The 23,883-nt window shown below is 43.5% G+C and overlaps 1 protein-coding gene across 1 annotated transcript; it reads left to right on the forward strand.

The window, feature by feature from the left end:
• The first annotated feature begins 1,045 nt into the window (after nt 1–1,045).
• Nucleotides 1,046–21,422, forward strand: Slc25a15 (solute carrier family 25 member 15). Its single transcript, XM_008849125.2, has 6 exons — nt 1,046–1,180; nt 6,591–6,849; nt 12,080–12,217; nt 16,044–16,213; nt 17,697–17,855; nt 19,287–21,422. Exons 1-6 carry the CDS (start codon nt 1,126–1,128, stop codon nt 19,409–19,411), a joined length of 906 nt encoding a protein of 301 aa, XP_008847347.1. The 5' UTR covers nt 1,046–1,125; the 3' UTR covers nt 19,412–21,422.
• Nucleotides 21,423–23,883: the final 2,461 nt, after the last annotated feature.

The raw sequence follows: 23,883 nt of genomic DNA on the forward strand, positions 1-23,883 counted from the left end.
GGCATTTGAAAGGACTTCATCTCTGATCTAACATACCAACCTCCTTCTCAGTGTGAGGAGGAATGAAACTGTTCTTAGTTGTTCACAAATAAGTTCATTCTATATTTTGGAATTAGTTGATTAGTTACTTTAAATTTGTATGTTAAGGAGTTCTTATTTTTTTCTACTTAATATTTCTTAAGTTTGTGCCTCAGCAAGTTGATTTTTGTCTAAAGGGATAGGAATATTCTGGTTTTCCCAAACTCTAGACTACTACGCAAATATACTAAATCAAAATTTCTTGGAAAGAAGATTGATTTCAATGTCTGATAAGTGTTCCTATGACTCTGACGAGGCACGTTTGGTACTTAGTAGTCCAGATGATGCACCAAAATGTGGCTGGCCTGCATTACCAGCCTTGCTTGGGAGCTAAGCTAGCAGCCTCCCTGATTCTACCTGAGGCCTGTTGAATCAGAATCTGAATTGTAATAAGATCCTAGGTGAGCTGTCCATTTACTCTGAGGGGTACTAGAGTAGTGACAAGAAGATGATTGGGGCTATATTCTGGGCCTTCAACTGTGCCAGGTGGCTATTTATAAACTGTCTTTGTCTTATAATATTTCTGTAATTCACTTTGTCCAGGTGAAGGCCCCTAGGTTTAGGGACCCAAAGCCCACCTTACTGGTGGAGCAGGCATTCACAACCAAGTGACTCAGGGGAGCTCTTAACCTCTGTGCACGATGTACATGCTGTCTGAACATCAGACTGAGTGTGGTAAGACAGGCTTGCACCATAGGTCTTTGAAACACTAGTCTGGTGTGGTCTGGGCATCCATGGTTGGTTCCTTATTTGGTATTTGTTGTAAAGGTTTTCTTAAAGATTGGTTGAAGTATTGTCAGAGGCTGTAGCAGTGATGTTCAGGGAAAGCTTTTAGTGTTGTGAGTTGTTTGAGGAGTGGATCACTCAGCTATGTTGATATCTTAAACCTCCATTTCCCAGAAATTCAGGTTCAGTGATTTGGCAGCAGTCTTAGAGAATGGGAGGCTGCAGAGGCTTGGGTAACAATGTACTCTTGCTTCTTCCCAGGGATATGTGATACACATCCTAAGCTCCAGAGTGTTGCCTTCCACAGAACCCAGTGGCACCATGAAGTCCAATCCTGCCATCCAAGCTGCCATTGACCTCACAGCAGGGGCTGCAGGTAATCCCAGAAAAAAATCCTTCCTCCTGTATTCCTGAAGGAGCTTCTCAGAGAAAACAAATGACGTGGTTTGGAAACGCCCCCCCTTCTCACCCCAGAATTAATGTACTTTAACCTTAAAATGAATCGATATAAAGGAAACGTGATACTGTTCAGAGCATGATAGAATGTACCTAATTATACTAAAACATTAGAAATTAGAGTAATAAGTGGGAATGCCCCAAGTATTTCTAGAAAACACCTCAACTCAAAGATGAAGATGTGTGTCTGTCATTACATATCAGGATATGCAAGTGATATTGTGGCTGTGTGAGGGTGTGCCATATGTTATGTGGGTACCCAAGGAGCCCAGAAGAGGGTATCAGATTCTCTGGAGCTAGAGTTATAGGTGTTTGTGAGGCATCTGCTGTGGGTGCTGGGAACCAAACTCAGGTCCTCAGTACCTGCCAAGCCATCCAGCTCCCCAATTACCATTCTTACTGATGCTGGGAAAGAAAGAAAAGTCCCCTTTTAGAAAAGAGACTGAGCTAGAGTTATAGGTATTTGTGAGGCATCTGGTATGGGTGCTGGGAACCAAACTCAGGTCCTCTGTAACTGCTAAGCCATCCAGCTCCCCAATTACCATTCTTACTGATGCTGGGAAAGAAAGAAAAGTCCCCTTTTAGAAAAGAGCCTGATATTCTATCCTGTCTTCTAGCATGAAAGAAGAGGAGGTAGACTCTGTTAAGAATAGGAAGTTGAGGTTGACCGTCAGATCCTGAACCCAGGGCAGATTGGAGTCAGCTCTGGTGGCATGAGGCCACTGTAGGAAGGCCACCTCTCATGTGGAGGCATGGGAAGAAGCTAGTCTGGGGGCAAACAGAACTGGGTGCCCATTCGGTCATTTTGTTTTTCATAGTCCTGTGTCATCTTCAAGAGAGGAGTACTGGAAGGCATGTATTTGCCAAGTGAACCCCTGGTCTGCCTTAGCCTCCTGTATGGATTCCTGCAATTGGGGAGGCCAAAGTAGGATGTTTCCAGGTATTCCCTTACCAGATGAGACCTCTTGGGGCTACAGTTCAGGTGTAGACAGGGGGCAGGCACCTCTCACTCTGTCCTTTGTCCAGTTGTAAAAAAAAGTTGTTCAGAGAACATTCTCCTTCCTCCCCCCATGAACCAAAGGTTAGCCAAAGTAGGCTCAGAGGAAGTCTTGATAAGGATCCCTGGGCAAGGGAACCTCTCCCAGTTAGATACAAGGAATGTACCAGTCTGATGAGCTGGTCTAACTGCTGGCTGCATTGCACCCCAATGAGCTTTAGCCACTGTGTGTCTTGAAGTCAGTCCCCCATACTGTGGAAGAGAGGAGTAAGTTCCTGGGCCCTGTTCCCTCCCCTCAGCCCCACTGCATGCTGTGAAGGATGCTGACTGTACTAATGGCAAAGACATCTGCCTCTGGCTAGCACAGAGCACTTGGGCACAGTTCTTGCCTCTGAAGTAGAAGGATGTATAGTCACTTTAGAGTCTCAACTTTGGACATTTTATGTCCTTCAATTAGTCTATCCAAGTTCTAGGCTTTATTGTAATAGTTTTCAAAAACTTACCTTTCCCTGTTTATGTGCATTCAGATATTTAAGTGACACACTTATGTGTTGCAGTCAGCTTTTATGTAAACTACAAGAGGACTGTCGGGAGCCTTTAGAAGATTCTTGATGGTGAGCAGGTTTCTTAAACAGTGATCATGTCTGTCTGGCTCTTCTATGTATTGACACTCAATGTTTCTTCTGATTATGGGTAGGGATCTCTCCCTCAGCTTAGCAACACATGGCCACCCCTCTGTCGCAGAGCTGCTGGATTCTCTAATTTCTGCTCACAGATAGCTCCTTGGCAGAGGTAGGAGCTTTATGTGTTGAGGACTGAGCAAAAAGATGTTCATGAGTTACCTGAGATTCTGTGTTCTACCATGAGGCACCTGAAGTGCAATCAGGAAGTAGTAGTCTCACTTTTGAGGTTTCTAAAGTCTGAATGATGGAGCAGGCCTTGGCCGGACTGTTGGCACCAATGTTTTCTGTATATGTAGAAAGAGTCCCAGATAGGGTTGGTACGTTGGTTCAAGGCTACACATACCACAGTGTGAACTTGGGTCAATGACATGTTTTCCTGGCTCCTTGTTCAGTTTTGTTGTCATCTTTGTTTTAGTTTGGAGATTTTGCTACCCTGGCCCTAGGCTCGTAAATTGCTAGGGTTTGGGATTTTTTTCCACTGGAGCAGACAAGTGATTCATCTGCAAGTGCAGACTCAGCTATGGTCAGTGGGTCATGATGAGGTGTAACTGTGTTCTTTGTGTCTCCTTTTTCTTCTACACAAAGCTTTCCCCACCAGACAGGTTTCCATCCAGCTCATGTCTGCCAAAGTGCCAAAAATTTGCCTTTGGTCCTGCCCATACTTGCTTCAGAAGAGGTTCCAGGAAAGGATCCCGGGGCAGCTAGGATAAGGGAGTTTAAAGCAGAGTTAGATCATTGGGTAGTTATTGAAACAAGGCAATGTGGATCCTAGAAGTTGAATCATCTTAGAAGTCTGGTTAGTGCTTAGACCCAGTAGTTTGGTATCTCCCTCATGATAGGAAAACGATACTCTGGCAGCTCTTGCAGTGTGCCTCATTAACTGGCAGTGTTGGGGGATGGGGAATTTTACAGTATCAAAGCTATCTTCTTAATGCCAAAATGACAAACATCTCAAAACTCATTTTTGAGGGGATATCTTAAAAGTGAGCCTGCCTGCCCTGTGAAGCCATATTGCTATTGACTGAGGTTTGAGATTCACCTGCTTGCCCTCCTGTGAACTGTCCCTTCCCTGATGAATGACCTCAACACCTTGTGATTTGCTGCTTCTGTGTTAGGACTGACAGTGTGCTCATGACTGAGGAAATTGGCTTAAGGGAAGGAGGATTTGCTTCTTTTCCTCTCCTTTCCCTTTGTATCCCTTCCTGGACCCCAGCCTCTGCTGCTGCCTACATTCAGAGGGGGTCTTCTCCGTTTAGTTAATCTTCTTGGAAATTTATATCGAGATGTACTTTATTACTCTCTCAGGTGCTTCTCAATGCAATCAAGCAGACAGTCCAAATTAACCAGCACAGTAACTATTAGTTAAATGTTGAATATGGTCTGGTCTCAATACCTCTCCTGCAGAGTAAGAAGCATCTGACTGAGATGTAAGCTAAAGAACACAGAGGCCCTTTCATTTGAACTTCAAGAAGAGAATGATCAGAAATCTGATTTCTATGAAAGTGGAGACTCCCTGCAATTGTTCCTGGCTTTATTGACATGTTGTATCTGAGGGCTTGCTTGGCACTGGGCTTGCTGGCTGGGCCGAGGCTGGGTACTGGACTGAGTTGTGTGGTGTACACTATTGGGCATTAGTTCCCTTTCATTTTAGGAGGGAATTGTTTGAACATTCATTAGCCTGCTACTTTCTCCTGAGTAGACATAGAACCATCACAGATCCACAACAAATGCATATTGCAGTCACTTTGCTATCTACTCCATTCAGGCTGAGTGAGTTAACAACGAAGTTCTTCAGCTAAAATGTTAATGGACTGAGTAAAAGGCTTTATTCAGGTTATCTGCACCCAGGTTACCTAAAAGTATGCACGCTAAAAGTCTTGACAGTCATCTGGTTTCTTTGGAATAATTTATTTACTTTGCTATATTTTATCCTAGCCCCCGTAGTACATAGGAAAGAACAATTCTGATTAGAGGGAAAAAAATCTTAATTTGTTATTGTTGTTGTTACTTTTGCTTTGAGACAGGGTCTCACTAAGTAGCCCAGGCTAGCCCAGAACTTTCAGCCCTGCTTCCACCTCCAGAGACCTGGGACTGCAGGCATGTACCACTCACTCTGTGTAACGTCTCAGTGAATTATATTCCACTAATTCAGAACTGTGGATAGTCTGGCAAGACAAGGTGAAACCATATTTCTCTCCTAGAAGAAGCAAACAATAGTAAGGGAATCACAGTAATTATTCTGGTTGTTTGATAGACTAAGTAGTTCTGACACTTTGGAAGTGACAGTTTATCTGACAATAACTAACTGAGTCATCCTCAGTGCCCCATGTCTCTATTCCTACAGCATAGGGGTCATAACTGTATATAATGCCAAAGTTGTGAAATTGCATTTCTTAAATATTTTATGTAAGCCTTCAGTTTTGATGAAGGTTTAGTGATCTGATCATGTGACTACCATGTTTCCTGACCTAAGCAGGGGTGTCTGATTTGTGAGGCCTTCAGGCCTTAGGAGGGAGGTAAATATTAACCAGCAGCCTGTCCTAAAACTTTGATCCTAGTCCAGGGTCTAGAGATATTGTGGGGTAGTCACAGTTTGTTCTTTTCCTTACGTTCAGAATTCTTACTAATCTAATGCAATTTAGAGTCGGTGTATTTGATAGTTTACAGTGTGAAAACAAATACAGGATTTCTGCTAGGCACCGGTAGACTTTAGTCTGTTTATGCTAAGCAAAGGTAATTGTAGTCTATTCCCTAACTACAAATTGTTAATTGGTAGAGTTAACATTAAGGAGCTTTTTCCATAGAGCCAAATGTTTTGTCCTCTAGGGATTAATTAGTCAGGCTTCTTATTTCCTTTATCTGACACTTGATGCTCTAATATATTTTTTGATAGTCATCATACTGTGGGGTATTGGACAAGGAGGAGTAATTGTCTTTTGTCAGTTATTCCCACCCCTTCTGCATGGCTTCTGTCTCATACAGTGATTACTGTGTAGTGATCACTTGTGTAGCAAGTGTGTGCTAAGCCCTCCTCCACTTTTAAAAATATATTTATTAATTTTTATTTTATATATATGAGTGTTTTGCCTGCATGTATGTAAGTGCACCCATGTCATGCAATACCCGAGGAGGTCAGAAGAGGTTATCGAATCTCCTGGAACTGGAGTTATGGACGATTGTTAGCCAACATGTGGGTGCTGGGATTCGAATCTGGGTCTTCTGCAAGAACAGCTTGCACTCTTAACCAGTGAGCCATCTCTCTCCAGCCTCCAGCCCTTGTCCACTTTTATTTAACCTCACTGTGAAGTGGGCATGGATAAAGAACAGAAGCTCACAGGTATATCCCCTGTCCAGTAAATCAAGGCTCCAGCCCACCTCCCTCCACTGCATTGCTGAGTCCCTAAACACGAGCTGTACCCTTGCACCTGGGACTTGGATTGTGGCTTCAGATGTCTGTAAGCATGAATCTGTTCAGGGTGGTCCTCATGCTGAGCACCATAGGCACCTGCTGGAAGTTGATTACTGAACTTGACTAGAAAATTTGGGGGGAAAGCAGAAATCAAAACACAGGTAAGCCATGGACAGCAAGCCACCTGCCCCTCATGTTCATGGCTGCAAACTTGTGCTAAAGACTCATGTCTTGCTTCCAGGGGGCACAGCATGTGTACTGACTGGGCAGCCCTTTGACACAATGAAGGTGAAGATGCAGACATTCCCTAACCTATACCGGGGCCTCACCGACTGCTGCCTGAAGACCTACTCCCAAGTGGGCCTCCGTGGCTTCTATAAGGGCACCAGCCCTGCACTGATTGCCAACATTGCCGAGAACTCCGTGCTCTTCATGTGCTATGGCTTTTGCCAGCAGGTGGTCCGGAAAGTGGTTGGATTGGAAAGGCAGGCAAAACTGAGGTAAGTGATGACACAGGCACTCTGTTATTTTTAAAATACAGGAACTCTGTTGATTTTAATGACATCTGAGGAAAAAGGTTTCCTTTCTAAAATAATTTACCTTCTTTTTGATTCTTATGTCTTGTACTGTCACAGTATAAACCGGGAATGGCCAAATGCATTGTGTAAGAGTCTTGCCTGTTGTTCACCCTGTGTCTTGGTCCTTTTGAGAAGATGCTCCTCAGATGGACAGAACTGCTGGATTAAAACTATGCATGTATCTTGGGATCTAAGCTGTAGGTTCTCTTTCATCAGCAGAGAGTATTGGAAGAGGTTGACTGGCCATGTTAGAGGAGAAATTTGGAACTTTAGGAAGGTACAGATGAACCCACCTTTCTTTGGCTGAGCCTGCTCTACACATTCCATTTGTGCTTGGTCTTTTTTAGGGTGTCTGTCATTCAGAGACTAAACAGAATGTTTGTTTAGGGATGTTTAGCCATCCCTCCTTCAACATTAATTTATTTGAAATGGTTTAAAATTATTATATTGGGGGACTTTGTTAAGGGCCTGCCTTGCAAACATGAAAACCAGAGTTAGATTCCCCCTGCCTACCTGAAAAGCAGGACATGGTGCAGTGTGTTTGTAATCCCAGTGCTGGGGAGGCAGAGACAGGATAGCTGGGTTTCAGTGGCTAGCCTGCCCCACTGAATTAGTTAGCCCCAAGTTCTAGTGAGAGATCCTGTTTCTAAAAACAAGGTGGATGGTTCCTGAGGGCCTCTCCCCACCCCATGCATATGTGTGTATACATACCTGTGCACACACACATACATACACACATATAAAATTATATAGGTTTTGTACTTGCACAGGACAGTCTTGTTGGCTCTCAGTAGGAATTGGAACCTCTGTTGCAGTTACAGATTACTCACAGCTGAAATATATTTCCTCATGCATGGAAATGTGTTCTGGGGGTGCCTAAAGTTCAGATGTGCCATTTTTAGGCAGGAATTCTATCATAATGGATAGAATTTAAAAGCTTGGAACTGAATAAGATAGCTCTAAGGAGATAGTGTAGGACAGAGGAGGGCTGAACTATGATCCGCCAACCCTCTGGCACAGAAAAGGCAGGAAGCAGAGTCAAAGAAGAGCTACGGCAGGAGGCCAAGCAGGAGACATCCCACAGGGGAGACTGAGCAGAAGGAGTTTAGGCTACTAGCTTTCTCTAGCTGAGGGAGTCATTCTACCTTACTTAGGACACCTGGGTTCATCCCCCTCAACTTCCTTAGTGATGGACAACATGGGAGAGCAGCCAAGGAGACAGTGGGCACTCAGGTGAGATTCTAGTAGAAGATTCTGTGCTACCGTTTGGACAAAGTAGCCCTTTCTGGCCAGAGAACACAGACAGTGATGGAAGCAAACCATTGGTGATCTGGCCCTACCTGTCTCTCCTCTCCTGTTTTTTTTTTTTTTTTTTTTTTTTTTTTTTTTTTATATGCATTTCATATAATGCATCTTAATCATATCTAGATGCCTTCCCCTATCTGCACTGCCCCCCACCAAATTTCATGCATTCTGCCATATATGTTAAAGCCTACCAAGTGTGAGTTCGTCCACTGGAGCCTGTTCAGCCTGTCTAGCTCCTTTAAGAAGATCAACTCTCCCTTGCCCAGCAGTGATCAGCTGCCAATTGTTCCTCGACCAAGTCTGGGGCTTTTTTCCCCATTTCCCCAGTTCTATGCTGGGATTTTATCTGGTTTGAGTTTGTGTGGATCTTGTGCATGCTGACACCATTGCTGTAAGTTCATAGGAGCAAGTGCCCAGAAACCTGGAAAACTGTTTCCTTGTATTCTCTTTTGTTTTTTTATTTGAGGCAGAATCTCTGTGGAGCCCGGGCTGGCCTGGAACTCATCGTCACCCTGCCTCAGTCTCCCACGCAGATGTGCATCCCCGCTGTTGCCTAGCACTTTTATGATGGAAGACAGTAGGATACTTTGCAGCTACATTTTTCTACACTGTCTCCAGCAGCTGGAGTTGGTGTCATTGAGAAAGGATTGCAAAATGCCTCATTGTGCCTCTTGTGTGGGGCTTAGAACACATGTATTTCATGTAGTACCCATAGCATTTAGCTTTACACCGTACAGATTCTTCAGTGAAGAAACCAGCCTGGTTAACGTGATCTAACACAGCACTGGAATCCTTTCTGAGCTTGGATCTTTTCCCTTTTCACCCATAAGAATAGCATTTGCTTGTTACCTGCTGGGAGTATGCTGCTTAGAATCTATCATGCTCTGGCACGTAGGTCATATCTGTGTGGCCTCACCATGACAATGTGGAGGAACAGAGGAGGTGTTGTCATCTCTGTCTTTCAGATAGATAAATGGACAGTCATAATTGCTGGGCCAAGGACTCCACCAGTGTCATCCAAGCCCTCCTTACCCTTGGCCAGATCTTCTGTCTGGTAGACGAGTAGGGGTTCTGGTCAGCTCTGGAGAGAACATTTATCAAGAGCAGCAAAAGGAAGGAACTACAGAAAGTGCCTGTTACAAATTTCTGCAATGACAGAACAAAGGAGAAAAGCCAGTTTCATTCTGTTCACAGACAAAAAGGGTGGAAAGTGAGGAGGGACAGGTAGGGTCATGGCCCTAGTGGTTTGCTCCCATCACTGTCTGTCTGGCCAGAAAGGGCTTCTTTGCACAGAATCTTCTACCAGAACCTTGTAAATATTTGTGTGTTCTGTTGTGAACATGACCCAGTATACTCTTTTTCTTTGACCTTTGGCTAGTCTTATGTGGCAGGGGTGTTTAGATCATGTATTTTGCTGAATGGATGACAAACAGTAAATTCTTCCAAACCCCATCTGGTACTTAATGCACTTTCAATTCCAGTTCTACATATTCATCCTACATGTAGAACCATAGGCTTGTGTGCCTCATTTTGTACAGTGATAGATGAAAATATTTATTAGAAAGTCAGAGTTCATGGCAAAGCCAATTTGGCCTCACCCTTGCACTCTAATAGGTGCTTTGTATTTGTTCAGACTCCGGAACCATCCCTGTGTGTAGGTTGAACTGATTTCCATGTTTATTAACTGCTACCTTTGTTCTAGCAAACTTGGCACATTCTGGGTAATGACCCTAATTGACAGTTGCCTGTCAGCAGGTTGACAGAGTCCCCGAGAAAGGGCAAATATGTACCTGTAGGCTGGATGAGAAACAGAAGAAACCATTTTAAGTTTTGGCTTATGGCATGGGACACTTGTTGCAGTCATAGAAGGCTGGGTGCAAGGATGTTGGTATGCTGGCTGACTCTCCTCAGTTCATGATGGTAAGCTTAATTCTCTAAGGCCAAAAGAAAGTCCTCCGAGCAAGTAGAGTCCAGCCTCCTGCCAGACCCATAGCCAGCCCTTTCTTCCAAGTCCTGGGTGTGTAAGAGACCAGCTCAGCCCATGGATACCAGCTGCTGTCCGAGGCACAGAGGCTAGACCACCAAAGACTCAGAAACCAAGGCCAGAGCTGGAGGTGACCTTGACCTTATTCTAACATTTACTTGGTGCAACTTTGGAGCATGGAATGTAATGGATTCATTTGTGCTTTTGCTTAGTTTGGAGAAAAATTCTTAGGTGATCTCTCTACCCAGGAAAGTAACCTGAGGTGTTACCCCAAGGGCTTCGGGAAATCTGAGAGGGTGGTCTTAGCTCTCCAGTGACAGCAGGAGGCCAGCTCTTAATGGGTGAGTCAGGGAACCAGTTGAGTCTTACCCAGTAAAAGATTGTGCCACCCAAATGCCAGCAATGTGCCTACAGAATAGTGCCCCAGGATTGGATGGGGTCTTTTCTGACCTCCATGAACTCACAGAGAAGTCCTAACTTCCAGAGAAACTTCATCAGACTTATCTTCCATTCTCAAGTTTGTATTCAATTCATAACCTGATGGTGGCTGTGGCTAGTGGTACTGGACCTTTAAGAGGAGGAAATTGCATCTATTTTGTGTGTCTGTGTGTGTGTGTCCCTCTTTTAGATTTCCAGCTTAGCCATTCTACCTAAAACCACTGAGTATATAGACTTGCACTGGATTTACTGTTAAGGCTTATTGTGGCTTCCTCTTGCCCTCTGTGGAGCTGGGGAGGAGTTTTAATTCATTTTCTGTTTCTATAACAGAATACCTGAGGCTGAGTAATGTATTCAGACGTTTATTTAGCTCACAGTTCTGGAAGTATGAGAGCATGGTGCTGGCATGTGCTTGGTTCTTGTGGGGAACCTCTTGGCTACAAGAAAGCATGGCACATGGTTTCGTGGTGGGAATGTGTGAGCACAGGGCTTTACAGGATACCCCGGTCTCATGGGAGTTAACTGGAGTCCTGTGAGAACCACATTAGTTTCCTCTGAAGATGGTAGCACCCTTTGTGGCCCCGCCACCTTCCACTAGGCCCCCACCTCTTAAAGGTCCCATCACATCAGCACTGCCATACTAGGGACCAAGCTTCTAGCACACAGACCTTTGTGGGGGACACAAACCATCACAGGAGGCCATCAGCTTCACTGGAAAACCTTTTTGTGATCATAAAAATGTAGACTGGTTTTCATCTGTGGTGGTTATATTACACGTCTGGTTGTTCCAAGTTGGATTTGGCGGGGGGGGCGGGCAGGAAGGAATACTCTCATAAATATGCTAAGGTATTACTAGGGCATGCGTAATTTTTTCCTCTCTCCTTTTGGGTCTTTTTATTTTATTTTTTTTCTTTATTTCTCTGTGTCTTAGTTTGGCCTACTATTCAAAATACCATTGACTAGGCAGCTTAACTAAATATTTTTCTGGAGGCTACAGAATCCAAGATCAAGATGCTAGTAGATTCAATGTCTATTGAGAGCTCATATTCTGGTTCCTAGATCTGACTTCTCACTGTGTCCTCACATGGTACAGAGAAAGCAGGTTTATAGTGCAGGGATCCCATGATGTAGGCCTCAGGTCATGATCACATGGACACAGCAGTCAGTCTATTGCACTGCACCTGATGAAACAGCATGTATGTGGTAGGCAGGCAGATCAGGGTTTGATTCCTAGCATGCCACTCTGTGTGGCTTTGGGACAAATAAATTACCTCTAAGCACCATTCCCTCTATGGAGCTGTAGTACTATCGTCCAACAGGGTTATAGTGTCCTTAGATGGGACAGCACATGCAAGCTTTGCCACCCACCCATCTCTATGCTGAAGAAACAAATAAGCTGATGGTAAATCTTCTCTGTTCTTTCAGTGACCTCCAGAATGCAGCTGCTGGGTCCTTCGCCTCTGCCTTTGCTGCACTGGTGCTCTGCCCCACCGAGCTCGTAAAGTGCCGGCTACAGGCCATGTATGAAATGGAGACATCAGGAAAAATAGCTGCAAGCCAGAAGTAAGCATTGTTCTGCCACAGATGTTAGGTCTGTCTTGTATTGGTGTACTGATTTTTCATTTTATATTGTTAAAATTAAGCGACAGATATAGAAACAGCTTTATCTACTCTAAAATATTCTAGAGTACTTCTACCAGTCAGAGGATAATTTTCTGAATTACTCATAATTGTTGGACTCCTACCTCACAGGGTATCTTAGCAGATACTTAAGAACTCAGAAATGGGGAAGCCAGGAGCTGAATGCCCCCTTTGTTTTCCTGGGCACGTAAGGCGTGATCCTCAGCCATAATTATGGGACAGTTTTGAACTGGGTCTGAGAGCTAAGTGTGAATTTAGATTCTAGGATGAATGTTTGAGCCCTTTCTCAAGTTTTACGTGGGTGTTCAGGCTCATCACCCTGATCCTAGTGGCAATTCCCCCCCCCCAATCCTTCAGACGTCCCTATGGAGGGTTCTGAAAATCCTCTCAAAGCCCTTGTAAAGCAGAGCATCTCAATGGTCAAAGTACTATCCAACTCAGACTTGAAAACAGCTTTCTATTACCATGAGGATGTATATGCCACACAATGTGACTTGAGCTTGAAAGCAGTTTATTATCCTTATTAATCACAAACATGCTTATTGACATATGGCTGACTAAAGAGCTGTTCCAGGGCAGTGCTGTAAGGCAAAACCTGTAAATCTTCTGGGAAACCAGCCAACGGATTAAACACTATTATCAGTCTAGAATGGGGTTTGTGAGAGTGCTGTTGTCTGTACTCCTCAATTCATGCTAGCCATCTCAAGTCTGTTCTTCATAGCCTAGGAGTCTAGATGCGTAAGCCTTGGAAACTTGCTATTATTGAAATATAATATACCCACGGTACTGTGAATATATGTACCATTCTATAACTAGCCATGAAATGAATGGACCTTTGTAACCAGTGCCTGGATTAGTAAATAAAATATTAATAGCACTACTGCATATGCCTTGGAAATAGCTGAAAGTAATTTAAAGATAGTTATGTTATATCCAAAGGTCTCAGGGAGGTGGGCAGCTTATAAGCAATGCTCCCTGATAGATTATCCAATCCCAGGTACATAGAACTAAACACACATTCATATGAGCACCATTAAATGGACCCAATAGGTTGTGTGTGTGTGTGTGTGTGTGTGTGTATGTACATACATACATATGTAACAATAATAGGTAAAAAAGAGATCATGAAATTGAGAGGGAGTGAGGGTGCCAAGAACACACTGGAGAAACACAGCATCCATAGCAAATAGTGCTGGAAAAAGTGGATCTCCACGTGAAGAATGAAATTACACCCATACCTATCACCCTGCACAAAAGTCAACTCCAAATGGATCATGGGACATGGGAAAGGTTGGAGGGGGAGAGGGAAAGATGGAAACTATGTAAATGTACTCACATATGAAATTCTTAAATCTTTGAAGAAGGAGATTGAGGAAGACACAAGGAGATGGAAAGACCTCCTGTGCTCATTGATTGGTAGAATCAATATAGTGAAAATGACCATCCTACCAAAAGCAATTTACAGAGTCAATGCAGTCCCAATCAAAATCACCATGACATTCTTCACAGAAATAGAAAAAAAATCCATCTTAAAATTCATATGGAAACACAAAAGATCCCAGATAGCCAAAGCAATCCTGAGCACAAAGAGCAATGCCAAGGGGATTACCATACCAGACCTCAACTTATAGTATAGAGCCATAGACATAAAAAACAGCAGCATGGTTTGGGCACAAAAACAGACTTGTAGATCACTGGAACAAAACAGAAGACCCAAACATGAGTACATGCAATTACAGCCACCTGACATTTGACAAAGGTGCCATGAACACATTGGAAGAAAGACATCATTTTTAGCAAATGGTGCTGAAAAAATTGGATCTCCAGGTGAAGAATGACATTGTAGCATACCTGTTACCCTGCACAAAAGTCAACTCCAAATGGATCAAAGACCTCAATGTGAAGCCTGAAATGCTGAACTGTTAGAAGAAAACATAGGGCGTGCCTACAAGATGTAGGTGCAGGAAAGGACTCTTTAAATTGGACATCAGGAATTAAGGCCAATAATTGACAAATGGGACCTCATTAAACTAAAAAGCTTCTATACAACAAAAGAAACAAGCAATCAAGTGAAGAGGAAGCCTAGAGTGGGAGAATATCTTCAGCTATTCTTCCTACAGAGGATTAATATCCACAATATACAAAGAACTTAAAAAACAAAGAAGCAAGAAAACAAATGACCTAGTTAAAAGATAGGCTATGGATTTGAACAGAGAACTCTCAAAGGAAGAAATAAAACTGGCTAAGAAACATTTTAAAACACATTTAACATCCTTAGTAATCAGGGAAATGCAAATCAAAACTACTTTAAGATTTCATCTAACCCCAGTCAGAATGGCTAAGATCAAGAAAACAAATGACACCAAATGTTGACATGGTGGGATTGCAAACTGGTGCAACCACTGTAGAAATCAGTATGTAGAACTCTTAAAAAACTCAAAAAGAAGTATTGACTATGTGGGGTGTGGCAGGCTTGCATAGGCCCTGTATGGGAGCTCAAGACTGAGGCGTAGATTTGATACAGGCTTACCACAGCTCAATATTGTGTTGGATTCATTCATCATATGTCCATGTGGGCTGGGAACAATGCTGCAGGAAGGGCCTGGCTAGTGGAGAATGCCCAATGGGGTATTCTGAAGCTCTCAGAAGGAAGACGGCTGCTGTGGCCTTTGTCACTTCAGGGCTTGATTCATTGTCTCCCCAGCTGAATCTCCTGGTCTCTGGGAACAAAGTGAGGGATCCAGTAGTTACACTGATCATGTGGCTTTCTGCTTGTTCTCAGAGTATGTAAAACTTGCCACAGCTAGCACACCGCAGTAAAGAGGAGCCCGTGGGCTCAGCCTGTCTGGCATGGAAGCTACTCCAGGAGCGGTTTTGATCTATAAAGGGAGTTCCCCTGCACCGCTGCTGCTTGAGAACTTGTTCTCTGTGTCACCCCACAAGCTCAACTCTGAGGCCTTCTTGTCTTGCCTTAAAGTAACATTTGATACTTTGCTCATTTCTCTGCACTAAAGCAAAAAGATGTCCAGCCACCTGGACAAATGGTCATTACAGATCTAGAATCACCTAAGAGACAAGGCTCTGGGATGCACCTGTGAAGCATTGTCTAGATTAAGTTAGCCTCTGGCTGTGCCTGTGAGGGCATCAAGGGATGATCTTGATTAAGTCAATTGAGATAGGAAGATCCACCCCAAAGTTGGTGGTACCATTCCCTGGGCTTGGGTGGGTCCTAGACTGCATTGAAAAAAAAAAAAAAAAAAAAAACGAGTGCCTCAGGCCCCTGTTGCTTACCTGCCTGCCCCCCACCATGGCCTATATCCTCAAACTATGAGCAAAATGAATCCTTTCTTCCTTCAGTTTGCATCTTATCAGGTATTTTGTTACAGCAACAAGACAAGTAACTAATACATTAAAAAGATAGAAGAGGTGGGATTCCAGGGAGGTAGGGCACAGGGCAAGTTCAGTACTGTCACTTAGTACTGAAAGAAGAAAGTAATGTTTTCACATCTTGGACAGTATGAGATTTAGAAATGTGTGTTCAATCAAGCACGCATAAGAAAGCAGCTTGGTAAACAAGGTACCAAGAATTCAAGAATATAAAAGGTGTCCTTGGTAGGAAGGGAAACTCACAGAGAGGCGCAGAAAAAGTTCTAACAAATGTGGTCACCTAGCTTGTTCTTGGTAAAGAAATTAAATGGCTGTCTCTTCCCTGCCTGCACTGACTATCTCTCAATTTGTCTCTTCCCAGTACAGTTTGGTCAGTTGTAAAGGGCATCTTTAGGAAAGATGGCCCTTTAGGCTTCTACCATGGACTCTCAAGCACTTTACTTCGAGAAGTACCAGGCTACTTCTTCTTCTTTGGTGGCTATGAGCTGAGCCGATCGTTTTTTGCATCAGGGAGATCGAAGGATGAACTAGGTAAATGTGTTCACATTGACAGCATTTGTGTCTGGTAGATTCTGCACCCTGCTGGTGTGGTTTCTGAAGGTGGGTTACCTGTTCTGTGTGGACTTCTGCAGGAGTCCACCTGGCATGGGGGAGTTCCAGGAAGTCAGAAAGTAAAACAGCTGCAGGCATCGGCTCCACCTTCTTCCAAGGGGAATTTCCTGTAGACAAGCACCAAACTTCATTACTGGCATTAGCACTTTCATAACCACTCCTCCTGCCTCTGGAGTAGTGTTAGTTTTTCTGGGTCCATTTTAGGAGATGAAATATACAGATTATTTTTCCCATGGAGAAATAACAATCTTGGAATAAGATTTAAAAACTTGTTTGACAAATCACGAGTGTTAGGCCGGACATGATGGACTAAGCCTTTAGTCCCAGCACTTGGGAGGCAGAGGCAGGCGGATCTCTGTGAGTTCAAGGCTAGCCTGGTCTACATAGAGAGTCCAGGCCTGCCAGTGAAACCCTGTCTCAAAAATAACAACAAAGAAATCATGGGTGTTATTTTGAGAACAGTAGGAAGCATAGTTCTAGTTTGTCCCTGTTAGCTGCTCAACACAGCTCTGTGTGTATGCAACATTTGGTTTTCTTAAGTGAGTTAATTTTTCTTTCTTTCATTCATTTTTAAAATTTATTTTGGTTTTTTGAGACGGGGTCTCAGTGCAGCCCCAGCTGGCTTGGAATTCACTATGTAGATCAGGTTGGCCTTAATCTCACAGAGATCTACCTGCTTCTGCCTCTGGATTGCTGGGATTAAAGGCATGTGCCACGTACCGAGCCTTCATATCTTTTATTCATGTGAGTGTGAGTACACTTGCCCATAAATACACTTGTAGAGGCCAAAAGTGAACATCAGATGTCTTGCTTGCCCGTTTTACAGCGAGCCTGATTGACCAACCCTGAGATCCACCTGTCTATACCTCCACCACCCTGGGTTATAGACACATGCCACTACACTCAAATTTTGCATGCATACTACAGTCCAAACTCAGCCATCTCCCCAGCTCCCAAGTGAGTTAATTTTTCTTATGCATGTCACTTCAGTGTGATAGATCTATGCCGAATTTAGTCAAGTTCCCAGATTTAACTATGTGTTTAATAAGACATTTTAAATTTTTTCACAGTAGAGGAAGATTTGGGGCTGTTGGGAGTTAAAGTTGAGAATTTCAATGGCCTCTCTTCTCATTCCCTATCATATGAAGCCTGCTGGTTGTGGTTGGGCCAACCCTACTGGAGGATGAGGCTGGGGTGGGGGGCACAATACCACAGTGACAGGCTGTGCACAGCCCTCACTAGAGCTTCTGGCCCCAGGAAAACCCCAGACTACCAGACAGAATCCTGTGTCCAGTGTTCTCAAGGAATTGTGCTCCACAGCAATAGTATTTTTAGAGCCATAATGTCCACCTCTGGAAATGTCACCTAAGATGAAATGTTATTGGCTGCTTTCCCTCTCTAGGTCCTGTCCCCTTGATGTTAAGTGGTGGAGTTGGTGGAATTTGCCTGTGGATTGCTGTATATCCAGTGGACTGTATAAAATCCAGAATTCAAGTTCTTTCTATGTCTGGAAAACAGACAGGATTTGTCAGAACCTTTCTGAGTGTTGTGAAGAATGAAGGTGAGTCTGCCATGGATGGAAACTGGGAGCATATTTACAGTAATTGCTCTCCTTGAAGCTGACATGTCCAGATTTACTCAAACCCTCTAACTGCTCTTTTCTCCCTGTCTCATGTTCTTTTCCTAGCACTCTGTTCATATATGTGGCTCTCTGTTTCCAAACATCTTGATTTACCTTATTCTCATTCTGAAAAATGTTAAAATTCTTTTTCCAAACTCTGGGCCAGGTACCTGACAAGATTCTTTGTTCTAAAAGCCTCAAGGGAATTTTTAAGATATAGACTTTGTCTAAAGGGACAAAGAAATGTTTTGAAGCTAGCATTGCTTGACAGACATAATACAAATATCGAAAGATCCCAAGCAGGACCACCAAAGGCTTTAAAAGAATGTATTATATTCTTATAGCAGAACATTTAAAAGAATGTAGCCGGGAGTGGTGGCTCACACCTTTAATCCCAGCACTCGGGAGGCAGAGGCAGGCGGGGTCTCCGTGAGTTCAAGGCCAGCCTGGACTGCATAGTGAGTTCCAGGACAGCTGGGGGGGTTACAGGGGGCCCCTTTTTAAAAAAAAAAAAAAAAAAAAAAAAAAAAGGAATGTAATGCAGCATCCAGACTTCTGGAATCAGAAATGGTCTGAGCAGTATCTGAAGGTGATTTGCTATCAATTTTTAGAGTTATGCAGGAGAACAAAAACTTTCTAAGTAGTGTTTGTATGAAGTCAACTTTATGCAATCCAAAGATCTGTCTTTCCAGCATCCGCTATACATCTTAAAATTTGGGTTATGAACTTGTGCACTGCTTTTAAAAAGAGAGAGCACAGTAACACGGAGAAAAAATTGTTTACGTCATGTCCCAGGTAGAATATAGATGTCCTGTGTACAACCTCCCACTAATCCTTCACTCCCCCTGCGGGTTTGCCGGTCCATTCTAGTTTTGCAAAATGCACATAATCTTCTTATCTGGTCCTACCCCTGTGGCCATCCTGGGCAGAGCTAATACTAGAAACGCATCTTTGAGTTCATGTCCATTCTAGTTTTGCAAAATGCACATAATCTTCTTATCTGGTCCTACCCTGTGGCCATCCTGGGCAGAGCTAATACTAGAAACGCATCTTTGAGTTCAGTGTTGTGCTCTGCCTCTCTAGCTCCTCAGTTGCTTCCCTCTGGCCATGTTAGGCCTCAGCTCTGCCCTGTCCACACTGCAGGAGTCAGCGGGGCATGAATGCCTCGTTATCTGAGCATTCCTTGGCTTTGCCGGGAAGGCTGCTACTTGTTTTGTTTCTGTTGGTCTGTTGGAAGAAGCCTAGAAGTCAGTCCTTGGGTCATTTTAGTGCTATTGTCTGATTTCTGAGTGCAGATAATCCCTTTCTGTGCAGCCACATGGGTATCCTCACATGTGACACGTGAAGATTGATTGCCCTTTTGTCTTCTAGGAGTAACAGCCTTATATTCTGGACTGAAACCGACTATGATTCGAGCATTCCCCGCCAATGGCTCACTGTTTTTGGCCTATGAATATAGCAGGAAGTTGATGATGAGCCAGCTGGAAGCATGCTGAAGTGTCCTGGTGGGCCTAACTCCAACACCGGCATTTGGTGGCTGCTGTCAATCTCAGGGTTGCATTGAGTACAGGAACAAAGTGGAATTATTATTTGATTTCTTAGGAGCTTTGTCTCTGTCTTCCCTTCTTCTGCCCAAAACCTTAAACTTTGTGGAAGGACCTTATTTCACACATATAATTTCTGTCTATAATTGTGCCAAAAAAGAAAAGTTGCTGCTTTCGCCCTAACCTTATACCTAACCTGAAGGCCAAATGTATTTCTGTCAGAGCACAATTTCTGCATATATCTATAGGTATACATGCAACCTAGAGGGTTATATGTTGAGAAAAACACAATTTGGTTCTGTGTTTAATTGTAAATGGTGACCAATTTTCATGCAGATGGTTGTAAATGATCGCTTAACCCATCCTAGATATAGGACACCTGTTGTAAGTCTGCTGAATCTGTGCACTAGGAGGTTAAAGTGTTTAACTTTTTATGTGGTACTTGAAAGCTAAAATATCTACTTAGAGTTTTAGGAAAACTTATATGCATATTGGTGTGGCTTCCACAATATGATGAAATTTCAGAATGGGCATCCTGGATTTTCCCAGGATGCTCAACTTAACATAGTGCAATGCATTTTCTAGGTGGACTTATTATTCTATACTCTGATGACATTGCTAGGTGTGGCCCAGAGGTTCAGACCTCTGAGAAACAACAGGGCTGTCAACAGTTTCCCTTCTCTTCTGTCAGAGAGCTTCCTCCCCTTGCTCTGCTGTGCTTTGATGAAGAGTTGTGAAGCTGACAGTGCTCTCGCCTAACTCCCATTTCTGGATCCTGGCCCCAGCAGGAATCTAGAGTGTTCTTTGGTCCTGGATCTAGGGCCACTTTTAGCCCATTGTCTCTCTGCCTCCACCAATGAGAAGCTCTTCCAGGAAGCAAAGAGGAAGTCTTGGCTCCCTACTTTATCAAGTGATAATACTCATGGGGAAGCCATCTTCTCTCAAAACAGAAAAGAACTCATTATACACTACAGCGAGTGATGCCAGGGCTCATCCTCCTCCAGCTCACCTCAGGATTCTTAACTCCTTGATTTGCTTTTCCAGTGTCAGAGCCTTCTACATTTGGAACTTGCAGTCTGTGAATTTTAATGATGACTGTAGATGAGGATAACTCTGTAAAGCATTGTAACATAAGAAAAGCAGTTTTACTAAACTAAAACCCAATCCACATTTCTTCTGACCCCCACAGATATGGGATAGGCAGTTCTTTGGCTGTGTGGTATAAGAGGGTCTTATCACTGCAGATGTAAAGCTCATTGTACTGCTCCAAGACCAAAGGGTGGTCTCAGTGGGAAGTGTGCTTATTCTGCCTATAAAGCTGAAGAAAGTAGGCTGACCTTGTTAATGCATCTCTGCCTTGTGTGTCTGTCCCTGTTGACAGAAGGAAAATATTGGGTGAAACTCCCAGTCTCCTTAAGCTTTCTGCTATTGCCAAGCCTCTCGTCACTCTTAGCTATAGTGCCAGGAACATAAGGGTCAGCGAAGCAAGGTGCTGCCAAAAGGGGAGGAGATATCTGTCAGCATTCCTAGGTTGACTTTTTATGAGAAAACTGTCTTTCTATCTTAATTTTCTCTCTGTACTTAAATGGTCAGTAGCTACTGAGTGGTGCTTCACCTGAACAGACCTGTATTAAAGCAAAAATAGAAAACAGAACTAGCTTCCTGCAGGAAACTGGCCAGAGCCCAGAGTCTCCCTATCTGGTGCCTGGGAGCTAGCCCACATTAGCCCTTTTGGTAGTCTGTCTTCTCACAGGCCGCCCAGAAAAGGTTTCGTGAATTATATTCTATAGAAATAGAAACAAGTGGAAGTAAAGAATAGATGCCTAAGGAGAATGTTTTTTCATTCTATTGGTTTAATTTGTGATTCAATGTTTGGGTACAGTTGTACTTGAGACAAATATAACTTGAGATATTTTGTTTAAGAAATACGAGTGCTCTATATTAAATTATTTACCTAATATGAGTCTATGATGTTTCATTTAAAGACACATTTATATTAAAGGTCAATAGGAATGTTTAATGTTACACATATTAATATTTCAAAGTGGTGGCTGCAATTGGAGCAAGCATTTTTCATCAACAAGATTCGTGATGTAAAATAATTTTGCTATAAGCAAGTTGACAAAGCTATGTGTTGCTGACCTGCCAGACCTGTGAGCTTCACAATCCCAGTCTTTGCTCTTACCATCTCACACTCCCAGGCCTAGCTCAGGTTGCACAGCTCCAACCCCCCCAGACTGATGGGTTTCCTAATCACAGCATTCCGTCTCTGCCACACGCCCATGCCTACCACAAATGACACAGCCCCACACAGACTGGTGAATTTCCAAAACTTACATTCCATATCTGTCATCCCACACTCTCAGGCCTACCTTGGTTGTACAGCCTTCACACTGGCCCAGCTTGGTCAATTCTACAGATCCTCTCCTGCCCTTGTAGCCATCCCTACACACTCAGGCATAGCTAGGGTTGTATAGCTTTGGAATACTCAGCCAAGAGTTACATTTGCACAATTTCTGGATTACCACTGAATTGGAATCACCCCTACCATTCCTCTAATCAAAAACATCACTGACCTGTCTGTCTACCCACTCACGTAATAGCCACCCTGCTTATCCCACCGCTTCAGGGTGCTCTGCAGTCTGTCCTGGAATCCAGGCTGAGAAGCTGACTACCTGAACTATGATCACTTCTTATACCTCATTTGCACATTGTATGAGTCACTTTTCTGTTCCTGTGATAGAAACACTGACCAAAGCAATTTATAGAAGGAAGAGTTTATTTGAGCTTACGGTTCCAGGGGAATTACAGTCCATCATGGCAGGCAGGCATGGTGGCTGGACATGGCTGGAGCAGAAGCAGCAGAAGTGAAGCTCTCACATCATCACACAGGCACAGGAAGCAAGAGAGCAACTGGAGATCTGGCAAAGCTTCAGAACTCTGTAAGCCCACCCCCAGTGACATGCTTCCTCCAGGATAGCCACACTTCTAAAACATCCCAAAATAGCACCACTATCTGAGGACAAAATGTTAAAATACTTGGAGCCTATGAGGGACATTTTCATTCAAACAATCATATTCCACCCCCTCGCCCCCATAGGCTCATGACCATTTAAAATGCAAAATGCATTTAGTCCAATTTTAAAAGTCCCCATAGTCATTATCAGTCTCAATACTATTCAAAAGTCCATAGTCCAAAGTCTCTTCTGAGACTCAGGTAAATATCTTAAGTGTAAGCCTCTGTAAAATCAAAAGAAAAATTACATACCCCCAACATACAGTGGAACTGAATACACATTACCATTCCAAAAGGGAGGAATGGAGGCATAGTAAGGAAATACTGGACCAAAACAAGACTGAAAACCAGCAGGGAAAACACCAAATCCGGTAGCTCCACATCCAGCTTCTGGGACTTTACTTCCAAAGGTCTTAGATGGCTCAGCCTCTCTAGCTTTGCTGTGTGCAACACACATCTCTTGTGCTGGTACCACTCCCTGCGTGCAGGTCTTCTTGGCAGATGCCTCACAGCTCTGGCATCACGAATGTCTTCTTGGGGAATCCATTGCCAACCAGTCTTTACCTTCACAGCTTTGCACAATGGCCTATCAGGGCCTTCTCTATGTAGGAGAACCCCTGCTTCACACTGCCTGACTTTCATGGCTCTCTGAAACTGTGGAGGAAGAACTTGTGACCCCCTTCACTCTTCCATCTTTCATGCCTCCTAAAGCCAGCACCAGGTGAGCAACGCTGCCAAGTTTGACTGCAAGTTTGGGATGGACTCTACCCTGCTTCATCCATTTCAGAAGCTTTTCTCTTCAGTGGTCCCTGCAGCATTTTCCTTTCACGAGTTGGAGGCTTAACTGGGTGTGGTCTTGCCCTGGAGGCACTCTCTCCATTGTTTAAGTTTGAATCTCTAGGCCCCTCTCTTAATCACTTTAATTTCCTTAATCACTTTAATCTTATCAATGGGATCCTCTCCATCACATGCCAGGGCTCCAACATTAGTCTTCCTAGTGCTCTTTTTCAATCCATCCTGTACATTCTGTATTTCTTTCTGCTCCATTTGCCCTTTTTCTCTGTAAATCTGTATAATATTCACCACTAATAGCCATGCCACCATTTCTACATTAGGCTGTCTTGAAATTTCTTCTGCCAGAGAAATTAGTCCATGGCTTTTCAACTTAGCCTCAGGCAAGCTTTTTGGCTGTGGGCAGACTCAAGCCAGACTCTTTGCCAAAATATCCCAATTGCTGCTTAAGTCCTTATTTCCCTCTGGAACTACATTGTTCTCAGCACTACTTTCTCCAGGGGTCTACTAGAATGACCTGTTAAGCTCTGCTTACAGCAATCAAAGTCTTCCACATTTTTTCAAAACCCCACATGGTCAGTTTGTTCACAGTCAACAGCCCCTCTCTGGTACCAAT

The sequence above is a fragment of the Nannospalax galili genome, unplaced genomic scaffold, assembly GCF_000622305.1.
Source record: "Nannospalax galili isolate Female #2095 unplaced genomic scaffold, S.galili_v1.0 scaffold140, whole genome shotgun sequence".
NCBI classification, from domain to species: domain Eukaryota; kingdom Metazoa; phylum Chordata; class Mammalia; order Rodentia; family Spalacidae; genus Nannospalax; species Nannospalax galili.

Bases quoted from the DNA above. Each gene is read 5' to 3' on its own strand.
- Slc25a15 (XM_008849125.2), top strand. From the start codon at position 1,126: ATGAAGTCCAATCCTGCCATCCAAGCTGCCATTGACCTCACAGCAGGG. The intron at 6,850-12,079 runs GTAAGTGATGAC...CTGTTCTTTCAG, and splicing joins GAAAGGCAGGCAAAACTGAG to TGACCTCCAGAATGCAGCTG. The intron at 16,214-17,696 runs GTAAATGTGTTC...TTCCCTCTCTAG, and splicing joins GAGATCGAAGGATGAACTAG to GTCCTGTCCCCTTGATGTTA.